This window comes from Oncorhynchus tshawytscha, linkage group LG15, assembly GCF_018296145.1.
Source record: "Oncorhynchus tshawytscha isolate Ot180627B linkage group LG15, Otsh_v2.0, whole genome shotgun sequence".
Lineage (NCBI taxonomy): Eukaryota > Metazoa > Chordata > Actinopteri > Salmoniformes > Salmonidae > Oncorhynchus > Oncorhynchus tshawytscha.
Window position 1 is genome coordinate 25895815 of NC_056443.1, and position 13759 is coordinate 25909573.

The following is a 13759-nucleotide window of genomic DNA, read 5'->3' on the forward strand; positions in this document are numbered from 1 at the left end:
GTCCCACTCCTCCATGCAGACCTTCTCCAGATCCTTCAGGTTTCGGGGCTGTCGCTGGGCAATACGGACTTTCAGCTCCCTCCAAAGATTTTCTATTGGGTTCAGGTCTGGAGACTGGCTAGGCCACTCCAGGACCTTGAGATGCTTCTTACGGAGCCACTCCTTAGTTGCCCTGGCTGTGTGTTTCGGGTCGTTGTCATGCTGGAAGACCCAGCCACGACCCATCTTCAATGCTCTTACTGAGGGAAGGAGGTTGTTGGCCAAGATCTTGCGATACATGGCCCCATCCATCCTCCCCTCTATACGGTGCATTCGTCCTGTCCCCTTTGCAGAAAAGCATCCCCAAAGAATGATGTTTCCACCTCCATGCTTCACGGTTGGGATGGTGTTCTTGGGGTTGTACTCATCCTTCTTCTTCCTCCAAACACAGCGAGTGGAGTTCAGACCAAAAAGCTCTATTTTTTTGTCTCATCAGACCACATGATCTTCTCCCATTCCTCCTCTGGATCATCCAGATGGTCATTGGAAAACTTCAGATGGGCCTGGACATGCGCTGGCTTGAGCAGGGGGACCTTGCGTGAGCTGCAGGATTTTAATCCATGACGGCGTAGTGTGTTACTAATGGTTTTCTTTGAGGCTGTGGTCCCAGCTCTCTTCTGGTCATTGACCAGGTCCTGCCGTGTAGTTCTGGGCTGATCCCTCACCTTCCTCATGATCACTGATGCCCCACGAGGTGAGATCTTGCATGGAGCCCCAGACCGAGAGTGATTGACCGTCATCTTGAACTTCTTCCATTTTCTAATAATTGCGGCAACAGTTGTTGCCTTCTCACCAAGCTGCTTGCCTATTGTCCTGTAGCCCATCCCAGCCTTGTGCAGGTCTACAATTTTATCCCTGATGTCCTTACACGGCTCTCTGGTCTTGGCCATTGTGGAGAGGTTGGAGTCTGGTTGAGTGTGTGGACAAGTGTCTTTTATACAGGTAACGAGTTCAAACAGGTGCAGTTCAAACAGGTAATGAGTGGAGAACAGGAGGGCTTCTTAAAGAAAAACTAACAGGTCTGTGAGAGCCGGAATTCTTACTGGTTGGTAGGTGATCAAATACTTATGTCATGCAATAAATTGCAAATGAATTACTTTTAAAAAATCATACAATGTGATTTTCTGGATTTTTGTTTTAGATTCCGTCTGTCACAGTTGAAGTGTACCTATTATACAAATTACAGACCTCTACACGCTTTGTAAGTAGGAAAACCTGCAAAATCGGCAGTGTATCAAATACTTGTTCTCCCCACTGTAAGTGTAACTTCAAAGCTGTTTACAAGGGCGCATTGATTTTAAAGCATTGGACTGGTGTAAGTTTTGGCTGGAGGGAGTTTCCACCATGGTGGGAAGTGTTCCAAGTGCACACTTGAGGAGAAGGGTTGAGAACCTGGACGCTGCCCAAGAGATCTGGCAGTCTTAGGTAGCACACCTGGTATATAGATGCCTGTAAGATTACAACTATCCAACAATCACTGTACAGTTGCACTGATGAGTACACACATGCATGAACGCTAGTACACACACACAGACTGTTCCCAGGAAGCAGCATACCTTCCCACTCTGTAAAGTTATGAGGAGCCAGTGTACAACAGCTCAACATGACAGACAGGAGGCCGGAGCAAAGGAGCCTGTGTTCAACAGTTCAACATGACAGACAGGAGCCTGGGGTGGAGGAGCCTGTGTTCAACAGTTCAACATGACAGACAGGAGCCTGGGGTGGAGGAGCCTGTGTACAACAGCTCAACATGACAGACAGGAGCCTGGGGTGGAGGAGCCTGTGTACAACAGCTCAACATGACAGACAGGAGCCTGGGGTGGAGGAGCCTGTGTACAACAGCTCAACATGAGACATGAGGCTGGAGCGAAGGAGCCTGTGTTCAACAGTTCAACATGACAGACAGGAGCCTGGGGTGGAGGAGCCTGTGTACAACAGCTCAACATGAGACATGAGGCTGGAGCGAAGGAGCCTGTGTTCAACAGTTCAACATGACAGACAGGAGCCTGGGGTGGAGGAGCCTGTGTACAACAGCTCAACATGAGACATGAGGCTGGAGCGAAGGAGCCTGTGTACAACAGCTCAACATGACAGACAGGAGGCCGGGGCGAAGGAGCCTGTGTACAACTGTTCAACATGACAGACAGGAGCCTGGGGCGGAGGAGCCTGTGTACAACAGCTCAACATGACAGACAGGAAGCTGCATGTAGACACTCTGTCACTTTAAGCCCAGGGCTAGAGTTGCACAGCAGGTGCTTAGAAGTGGCCCAGCCGGGGGCCTCTGGTAACCCTATCTGAGGCACTGGCTGGGGTTTGACGCACACCCACACAGATGAGTGTTGACTGTGCAGGGATGTAGGCTACTGAACTGAAGGTGTGGGGTAGGAATAGTTTGTCTGACTGGCTTGTCAATTGTTTCAGTCAGTGTCCATGATAGCTGTCTGGATTAAAGCTGAATGAGCAGAGGTAGTGAAAGAGAAGGCTAATTTTGCGAGCCATATTGGGAATCTTGCTCTGCTTTCTTGTATCATATGAATGTCTGTCGAGAGAGACTACTGAAAGAGGAGTCTATGAATGTCTGTCGAGAGACTACTGAAAGAGGAGTCTATGAATGTCTGTCGAGAGACTACTGAAAGAGGAGTCTATGAATGTCTGTCGAGAGACTACTGAAAGAGGAGTCTAAGGTTGCTTCCCAGTTCGCCCACACTTCTCCCAAAGTGTGCACTTGCACACTTCCTGTCATTGATTTTAAAGCATTAGACTGGTGTAAGTATAGGCTGGAGGGAGTTTCCACCACGACGGGAAGTGTTCAAGTGCACACTTCAGGAGAGGGGTTGAGAACATGGACGCTACCCAATAGATCTGTGCAGTCTTAGGTAGCACACCTGGTATATAGAATTAAGCCCGATAATGAATTACCTTTTTCTATTCTTTCATTCATTACAGTGTGACAGAGGTGCGTTAGAGGTCTGATTACAGATGATGTCACCTTAGGGAAATCATTGCCCCGTCTGTGGGATCTCCCCCACCCCTACTTGCACAGCACATTAATCTCTCTTTAGACATGATGCTTCTCTGGGATTTTAATTAACATGATTTCCTATTTTCTGATAGTGTGAAAATGCTGAGTTATTGAATCCACTTCATATTTTGGTGGCTAATTTGCAATTGACTATCAGGGTGGTGTACCTACTTTGTACTGTACAGCTGTTAAGCCATGTCAAAATGTGTTTTCAAAGAATTCCATGTTTCTGCTTTCCTCAAATGAAGGGTATTGTTGTGGGTGACTGTAATTAGTCAATAATTAAGATGCTCCCCATTAAGCCGGGAAAGTGAGCATTTGATAGGATTATGTGTAGGCGGCAGGCAGCAGCAACACACAATAACTGCTAGGTAGATGCTACCAAATGTTTGCATTGATCATTTTTGTCATTTCAAAGTGCTAATTTGTGTATTTTACACCGGCAGTTGGTTTTCAGTTTGATAAATTGCTGAAAGCACTCTTACATTATTTTGAAGGGAGACATTTTACGGTCTTAAGTTATTTTCCTATTGACATCAAAGTGTGTTTACTATTTGAATAAATTGTAAAATAGATTTATTCACACATTTAGTTGTGAGCACCAACATGTTTTGTTGCATGTGATGAGAGGTGTTATGTTTCCCTTGACACCTGCCCAGATATGTGACAAACATCTTTCCTCCAAAAGAGATTTCCTTGCACAAAATGTCATGAAAATACACTAATTTCAAAGGCACTTTTGTTCCATTTTCACAGAGAATTAATCTAAAACACAGGAGGACCTTATTCAGTGATACAACTGTACCTGTGACTTATTTGACTCAATCCTCTTCGCCCCTTTTGGGATCATAGGGTGTCCACCATTGCACCCGTCCTCACTCTTTTCCATGCAAGGTCTTTTGTACCTGTGGGTTTGTTGTAGCTAACTGTTCTCCTCTTTTTTTCTTCTCCAGCTGTCCCGTTCCCGCCAAGTCACCGGCTCACAGCCAAGGAGGTGTTTGACAGTGATGGGAAGCCCAAAGTGGACGTGCTCAAAGGCCACCTGACCAAGGAGGGCCGCGTGGAGGAGAGCGTAGCCCTCAGACTCATCGGAGAGGGAGCGGCCATCTTGAGGGCTGAGAAGAACCTGCTGGACATAGAGGCACCCGTGACAGGTTAGTGAGTAAAGCGCACACATGGATATACAGTAGACACGTGCGCGCGCACGCACACACACACACACACACACACATACCCCCCCTACTGCCTGCTCACGTGTTATTCTAAAAGTATTACATAATTTTCTTCATAATGTACTTTACACAGTTCTTACGAATTCCAATTTGTTTGTAGCTAATGTTAGCTAGGTTATCTAGGTGGCTAACATTAGGGTTAAGGGTTAAGGTTAGGTTACATGCTAGCTAAGTATTTAAATGTTTAGGGTTAGCGTTAGCTAACATGCTAGCTAAGTATTTAAATGTTTAGGGTTAGTGTTAGCTAACATGCTAGCTTAGTAGTTAAAAAGTAGTAAGTAGTTGCTAAAATGCTAAAGTTGTCCATGATGTGATTCAAACATGCAACGTTTGTGTTACTAGACCTTTGCGTTACACGCCCAACCATCTTCCCCGGCCAACATCCCTCCTATCATTTCTGTCTTATGTAACCTCAGTCTGTATCTGTGATTGAAGTGCACTGTATACAATTACTTTTTTGTGTGCCTGTGTCACGGATTCCCCCGGTACTGCTGCTCAGTACCTGTGGGTCTACATCACCCCTCTAGGAATCACTGAACTGTCTCATTACTCACACCTGATTCAAATTCCCCTGATTAATTATTGTATATAAGTGCCCTCTGTTCACCATTGTCTTGTCTGTTATTGTTCCCATGTCCGTTGGTCAGTGAGTACCTGTGCTTTGTCATTTCGGCTTTCGTGCTGCGTGTATTGTTATTGTTATTATGGGTCTCGTCCCGTGTATTGTTCTGCATTTGTTATTACGGGTCTCGCTCCATGTATTGTTATTACGGGTAGGGTTGCAAAGGGTCGGAAACTTTTTGGTAAATTTCCGGAATTTTTCCAGAAATTTTCCATGGGAGGTTGAGCCCTGGAATTTGGGGAATTTTGCTTAAATTCATTCAAAGTTAGCTTATAACAGTGAACCTTTTTTGTGGGATACACAAGACAATTTTGGTTAAACTATCCCCAATTCAATGGAATTCAAACCCTCTGCATGCACAGTGTGTTCTTTCATCACATGTGCAGTGTACTCTTCCATCACATATACAGCTGATTCCCAAGATCTTGCACACTAATGAGATGCAATTGTGCCTACACTGTCTGAGCCAAGGACGACATGCTTTCTGGTAGGTTTTAATTTTAATTGTGGGTGACTATATTTTAATCACACACAATTTTTTGTTAACTGGTAAATTAGTAGCCTACAGGAAAGTGTGTTTAAATCATTTCTAACTTGTTAACAATTTCTGCTAGTTAGTTTTTGCATGTGGGTTTTTAGCTTGCTTGAGCCTGCTAACTGAGGAGTGTTAATTCACCTGTTTCCATACATGTTTCATTTTAAAACATTTATCTTACAAAGGAGTTGTTTAATCTAACTGCTTAACTATTTATCTGTACATGGAATTGTATTTGTTATTTTTACTCTTTTTTTCCTAATCTTTACAGGAAAATGCCACAGACACTATCTGATGTGTGGAGACATTTCACTGCAGCGAATGTAGAAAGAAAAGCTGTGTACATTTGCAAATACTGTGCCAAATCATATGTGAAGAATTCAACAAAGATGCAGAATAATTTGGCCAAGTGTATAAAGTTCTCTCAGCGCTCACAACAAGCAACTTCTGACACAAGTCCCTCTACTTCTATTTGAGGTGAAAATGATGAATCAGACACCTTATCGATATCAACAGCCCTTTATCTACTCATTTGCTGGATGTAAGAGAAGAAATCCATACTGCCCTGCCCACTTCACTGTTGCTTCAAGCAGAGGAAACTGCAGTTCTGAAATACATCAAAAAGTGTGAAGACTTCGGCCTGAAGCCCATACTCACCGCAGCGTACATGTTGGACCCCAAGTACGCTGGCAAGAGCATCCTGTCTAGTGCAGAGATCAACAAGGCCTATGGTGTCATCACTACCGTGTCTCACCACCTTGGCCTGGATGAGGGCAAGGTTCTTAGCAGTCTGGTGAAGTACACTTCCAAGCAAGGGCTTCTGGATGGAGATGAAATATGGCAGTCGTGCAAACATATCTCATCAGCCACCTGTTGGAAGGGACTTTGTGTATCTGAGGCTCTTTCCCCAGTTTGCCTCCATCATCCTCCAAATCCCACCAACATCAGTCGCCTCAGAGCGCCACGGGTCCTTGTTTGGGAACACACACACCAAAGCACACAACAGGCTGACCAATACAAGGGTTGAAAAATTGGTGGCCATCCGGGCAAATCTGAGGCTTTTTGAGCCTGACAACGAGCCATCCTCAACTAGGTTGGAAAGTGACAGTGAAGATGAGGTCTCAGAGTCTGATGTTCAAGAGGTGGACATTGAGGAGTTCCAGGGAGAAGACATGGAAGCCTGAGAGGAAGACAACCAAAGCTTTAGTTTCTAGACTATCATTTCACAGATGAATGCTGAAAATGTTTTTGAAAGATGCGATGGATCATTCAATATTCCCTTTTGTTGTTCAGTGAAATCATCCCATGTGAAGAGTCAACTCATTTAATTAAAGTTCAATTCGTAACCAAATAGTTAAACATTTCTATTAGAAGGATTTAATAATTTGCAATTATGTCTACTTATGATAAGGTAAAATGTTTATGTTTATGATTCCATATGATAGGGTAAATATATAAAATGCAGAAAACTACATTTAAATGGTACTAATATTAATTTGCATATATTCCCGTTAATTCCCATTAATTACGGTTAATTCCCATATATTCACGTTAATTCCCATGGAAGGTTTCCACCTCTGATTATTCCCCAAAATGTACAACGCTAATTATGGGTTTCATCCCATGTATTTATTAGAGGTTTAACCTCACTCTTTTGTTTGGGTTACATCTAGAGGTCGACCGATTATGATTTTTCGCCGCCGATACCGATTATTGGAGGACCAAAAAAGCCGGTGCCGATTAATCGGCCAATTAGGAGGGGTGGGGGTTTAATAATGACAATTACAACAATACTGAATGAACACTTATTTTAACTTAATATAATACATCAATAAAATCGAAACGTTTTCAATTTGGTTTAAATAATGCAAAAACAAAGTGTTGGAGAAGAAAGTAGAAGTGCAATATGTGCTATGTAAGAAAGCTAATGTTTCAGTTCCTTGCTCAGAACATGAGAACATATGAAAGCTGGTGGTTCCTTTTAACATGAGTCTTCAATATTTTAGGTTGTAGTTATTATAGGAATTATAGGATTATTTCCCTCTATAGCATTTGTATTTCATTAACCTTTGACTATTGGATGTTCATATAGGCACTTTAGTATTGCCAGTGTAACAGTATAGCTTCATTCCCTCTAGTTAGTGCGCGCCAACTAGCTAGCCATTTCACTTCGGTTACACCAGCCTCATCTCGGGAGTTGATAGGCTTGAAGTCATAAACAGTGCAATGCTTGACGCACAACGAAGAGCTGCACGAAAGTGCTGTTTGAATGAATGTTTACGCGCCTGCTTCTGCCTACCACCGCTCAGTCATATGCTTGTATGCTCAGTCAGATTATATGCAACGCAGGACACGCTAGATAATATCTAGTAATATCATCAACCATGTGTAGTTAACTAGTGATTATGATAGTTTTTTTATAAGATAAGTTTAATGCTAGCTAGCAACTTACCTTGGCTTACTGCATTCGTGTAACAGGCAGTCTCCTTGTGGAGTGCAACGAGAGAGAGGCAGGTCGTTATTGCGTTGGACTAGTTAACTGAGGTTGCAAGATTGGTTCCCCCGAGCTGACAAGGTGAAAATCTGTCATTCTGCCAATGAACAAGGCAGTTAACCCACCGTTCCTAGGCTGTCATTGAAAATAAGGTGTTCTTAACTGACTTGCCTAGTTAAATAAATGTGTTATTTATTTATTTAAAAAAATATATAATAATCAGCGCCCAAAAATACAGATTTCCGACTGTTACGAAAACTTGAAATCGGCACCAATTAATCAGCCATTCCGATTAATCGGTCGACCTCTAGTTACATCCCTGTGTTTTTGTATACCTGTTTGTTTTGGGCTTCGTCCCTGTGCCTTTCATGGCATGTTGTATTTTTGTTTGGAGTATTAAAACCACCTATTACGTATTCCTGCGCCTGTCTTCAATCCTTTATACAACGTGACAGCCTGCAATAAGTAATTTGTGTCTGTTTCACAATAATCTGGGATACTGGGTTGTGTGGTCGCTGAATTTTACAGTACCCAAAGTCATACTGTGATGTTACAGTATCATGGGGAAAATAACGGTGTAGCCTAAATACTGCAATGCCGGTTTGATTGGATGTTATCCCTCCCTCTCTCTGGGGAGCCCTTACCCAACCTTCTACCTTTTCCCACATCCCCTGAGTACGTCAGATACCGCCGGGCTTTCAGGGACGTGCGTGGGCTCTGCTGCCGAACACCAGAACACTATAACAAGCACAGGGCCAAGAGTCAATTCAACTCGTTCAGTCTGACCAACCAAGGCGTCACTGTGTGTTCAAATGCCCTTCTGGTACATACAGACTTGAAAAAGTCAATTACTCTGACACACACACACACACACACACACACACACACACACAATCAACGTTTTGGCCCTCTTGAGGAAAATTAATGGAGGGTATATTTCATAAAGCATATTGTGTGAGCCATTGAAATGTATTGAACTTCAATATGATTCCTAAACATTTGTTAGGAGATACACTAAACCTTAGTTGATTTTTAAGTTGGTTATTTTTGTTGAATCATTTCATTTTTACATGACCTGTCCTTTTTGGATGATTTCTAACACTGATAAGGACTGGTCAGGAGATGTGCTGATCCATTTGTATAGATGCAAACCTATTCTCTTTCACTCCCTTAAGTCAAGTGTCTCAGTAATACCCCAATTAGACTTCTTAATGAGGTTCTTTGATATTGATTTAATAAGAGGCAGAGGGCCAGTCCTAGGAACTAATGGCAATAGAGCATTTCCAGGAACATTTCCAGGAAGAGTCCAAAGATAAATGGCCTTCATCCATCTCCTTTATATGTTTTGTTTTAGACTCTATTGTGCTAACATCGTAGAACCATCTGGAAGTCTCGCGAGCTTACATTCACCAGTAATCAGTCTGGTACTTACAAGGCTACTATTGTGCAGCCTTCAAGAAAACACATCAGATATTCTCTTTCTCTCTAGTCCCCACACCAGAAGTCATTATTCTACCATTTGGCCCTGGCTAATGGAAATGTGACTGACTGGGTTTGAATCCGGGTCTCCGGTGCACAGCAAAGATGTGTTAGCCCCTTAAGCTAAAGCCAAGGCATTAGCTTGGGTACAGCTGACGGGCTGGTAGACGAGACTCAAACCCATGATCTTACATTGCCATCCCAGCAAACTGGGAACATTCCCAGAACATAAGCTAGGGTTTTTATATAACATTAGAATAACATTCCAAAAACATTGTGCACAACATCGCGGATATTGATGCACAACATCACTATCCGCGCTACAGAGGACAGTGCGTACAGCCATGTACATCACTGGGGCCGAGCTCCCTGCCATCCAGGACCTCTGTACCAGGCGGTGTCAGAGGAAGGACCCTAAAAATTGTCAAAGACTCCAGCCACCCAAGTCATAGACTGTTCCCTCTGTTTCCACGCGGCAATCGGTACTGGAGCGCCAAGTCTGGTACCAAAAGGCTCCTGAACAGCTTCTTTCCACTCCCAAGCCATAAGACTTCTGAACATTTCATCAAATGGCCACCCTGACTATTTGCATTGACCCCTTTTATTTGCACTGACTCTCTTGCACCAGCTCTATGCACACACACTACACTGATTCTCCCAACATACACACTTCATACACACACACATGGATATTGACACCACTCACAGAAACACACTTTCACTCTTCATATGCTGCTGCTACATATGCTGCTAAAGGGCTCGTAAGTAAGCATTTCACAGTAAAGTCTACAACTCTTGTATTCGGTGCAAGTGACAAATGTAACTAATTTAATTAGACTCAAACCGATTTTCTTGCATATAACAAACCCATAATATCATGTGACTCAAACCCATTGCCTTATTAAGGTGATGATGTAAGATGGCAAGGTGCTACAGATGTAAGATCTTAATTTGACCACTTTTGTTGCTGAAAACGTTCCTGCACAACAGGAAGTGCAAACTTGTAGTGTATTGGAGGTTTAAAAAGGCATCTAAAGTTTGTAATTTCCAGTTAATACTGTCTGACTTGATTTGCCCTAAAAATGTATCAACCCCTATAAAAAGTCCACTCATTATAATTCACACTTCCTGTTGCTGTAGGATTATTTTCCTGCTGAAGCAAACTGGTTCGAATTAAGATCCTACATCTGTAGACGTGGTGCTGCTGTCCCTCTGTGGCTGAGTGTTGCACAATGTACTGTAAAAAATGTCTCCACTGTCTCTGCCACGATCGCAAATCAGAGTGTCATGCGAGGTTTTCACTTATTAGATAATAAGGGAGCGAAGGGCAATGACTGCTATGTGTTAGGTGTTGTGTTATAACAAAACGGTGTCTGTTTTGGTGTACATCTCATTAAAGTGGAACTGACAGTGTTTTAACTACATTCCAGATATGAAACAGACAATCATATCAGTCAAAAACATAAATTCCCAGTTTATGCTTCAAAACCAACTTTAAGAGGTTTTAAAAATGGGTTATATTTTACTCAAAATTCCATGAATTACAGTAAGGCATTGTTGGCAGAATAGATGGATGCAGTTCAATGCATGATTCATATAACTCACCATTTGTAAAAAAAAATAATAATAATTAAAATTTTAAAAAACTTTATTTAACTAGGCAAGTCAGTTAAAACATGTTGGGGCTAGGGGCATAAGCAGTTCCCTAAAGGGAACAGCCCCTCCCATTCAGTTGAAAAAAATAGAAATATTTAACTTTCACACATTAATAACAAGTCCAATACAGCAAATTAAAGATAAACATCTTGTTAATCTACCCATCATGTCCGATTTTTAAAATGTTTTACAGCGAAAACACAACATATGTTAGATGACCACCAAATTCAAAAACACACACAGCGATTTTTCAGTCACAAAAGCATAAATATAGATAAAATGAATCACTAACCTTTGATTATCTCCATCAGATGATACTCATAGGACATCATGTTATACATGTATTGTGTGTTTTGTTCAATAATGTGCATATATATATTTTAAAAATCTCAGTTTACATTGGCGCGTTACGTGCAGTAATGTTTTGATTCCAAAACGTCCTGTGATTTTGCAGAAATACTCACAATGAACATTGATAAAAGATGCAAGTGTTATTCACAGAATTAAAGATAAACGTATCCTCTATGCAACCGCTGTGTCAGATTTTTAAAAAACTTTACGCAAAAAGAATAATCTGAGAACGGCGCTCAGAACCCAAAGAAATAGCCGCCATTTTGGCGTCAACAGAAGCTACAAAAAACACGATAAATATTCACTTACCTTTGAATATCTTCATCAGAAGGCAGTGCAAGGAGTCCTAGTTCCACAATAAATCGTTGTTTTGTTCCATAATGTCCAGTACTAGTGTCCAATTAGCTGCATTTGCTACCACTTTTAGCTCACGTGCCCAAAAGCTGACGAAAACTTCAAAAATATATATTCCAAGTCGAATAAACTGGTCAAACTAAGTAGAGAATCAATCTTCAGGATGTTATTTTCATATATATCCAATAACGTTCCAACCGGCGCATACGTTTTCATCTGCAGCCAATGATGGCGATATCAACAGACAAATGCGCAACAGGGAAATTGCATTCTGCCAGGACAGTGATGCATTCCCCTCCCATTCAGTCAAAGTTCACACCAGAGGCTCCATTCCACGTTCTACTGAATGAGGACATCCAGTGGAAGGCGTAGGAAGTGCTAACAGATCAATATCTGGTTTGGAAGTGAAGAGGTGATGACTTAAAATTAGACCCGCATTCAGAATTTCACTTCCTGTTTGGAATATTGCATGCCCTATGAGTTCTGTTATACTCACAGACATAATTCAAACAGTTTTAGAAACTTCAGAGTGTTTTCTATCCAATAGTAATAATAATATGCATATATTAGCAATCTAGGACAGAGTAGGATGCAGTTCAATATGGGCACAAAATTCATCCAAAGTGAAAATACTGCCCCCTATCCCCAACAAGTTAAGAACAAATTCTTACTTTCAATGATGGCCTAGGAACAGTGGGTTAACTGCCGTTAACATTTTTACCTTGTCAGCTTGGGGATTCGATCTTGTAACCAAAATATATTGCTGTCAGGTTGTAAATCTCAGCTGGCCTGGTACATTGTTTGCCGCCACAACCATTCAGAATGCACAGTTTCAGTTTCAAAACGGACGACTATAACTAAGGCTGGGAATGTCAATACAATCACACTAGCATGGGCAATGATCACAAGTCACTCATAATGTGGCTAATAGGCTGGCGCACATGTGTCAAACACAAGGCCCATGGGCCGAATAGGACACCAAAGTAAGTATAAATGAGTCAACATTTGAGTCAGCTACTTTAATGAAGTACAGCCAGATGCGCTCACATTGTTAAATTCAACTTCGATAGTGCTGCTTTCGTGTGTCCCGGTAACAGCGGAGAGAAAGTGTACAGACACATGCCACAGTCTGAGCTAGTCTACTAAAATGTTGCAGTCGGTTTTTAAAGCTTGACCATTTATAACCAAAAAAACAAAACCTGCAACAAACACCATGTAAAACAGAAACATCTAGGCCTATTACAGCAACAATTGAGCAGTAAAGGATTTAGAACACCTTCTCATTCAAGTATTTTTTTTTGTTACTATTTTCTACATTGAAGAATAATAGTGAAGACATCAAAACTGATAGCACATATGGAATCATGTAGTAAGCAAAACAGTGTTAATCTCAAATATAAAATATATTTGGATTTGTTTCTTCAAATAGCCACCCCTTTGCCTTGATGTCAGCTTTGCACACTCTTGGCATTCTCTCAACCAGCTTCACCTGGAATGCTTTTCCAACAGTCTTGAAAGAGTTCCCACATATTCTGAGCACTTGTTGGCTGCTTTTCCATCACTCTGTGGTCTGACTCATCCCAAACCATCTCAATTTGGTTGAGGTCGGGGGATTGTGGAGGCCAGGTCATCTGATGCAGCACTCCATCACTCTCCTTGGTAAAATAGCCCTTACACAGCCTGTGTTGGGTCATTGTCCTGTTGAAAAACAGTGATAGTCCCACTAAGCCCAAACCAGATGGGATGGCATATCACTGCAGGATGCTGTGGTAGCCATGCTGGTTAAGTGCCCCTTGAATTCTAAATAAATCATAGACAGTGTCACAAGCAAAGCACTCCCACACCATCACACCTCCTCCTCCATGCTTCAAGGTGGGAACTACACATGCGGAGATCATCCGTTCACCCACACAGCGTCTCACAAAGCCACGGCGGTTGGAACCTAAAATCTCCAATTTGAAATCCAGACCAAAGG

The 13759-nt window shown here is 42.1% G+C and overlaps 1 protein-coding gene across 6 annotated transcripts in view; it reads left to right on the forward strand.

Moving 5' to 3' along the window:
- The window catches only part of LOC112214716 (serine/threonine-protein phosphatase 2B catalytic subunit alpha isoform), a 127755-nt gene that overhangs the window by 56090 nt on the left and 57906 nt on the right, over positions 1-13759 (forward strand). For all 6 annotated transcript variants that reach the window (XM_024373671.2, XM_024373673.2, XM_024373674.2 and 3 more), the window contains exon 2: positions 4015-4215. In XM_024373671.2, coding sequence (XP_024229439.1) covers positions 4015-4215 — 201 coding nt within the window. The remainder of the gene's footprint in view (positions 1-4014; positions 4216-13759) is intronic.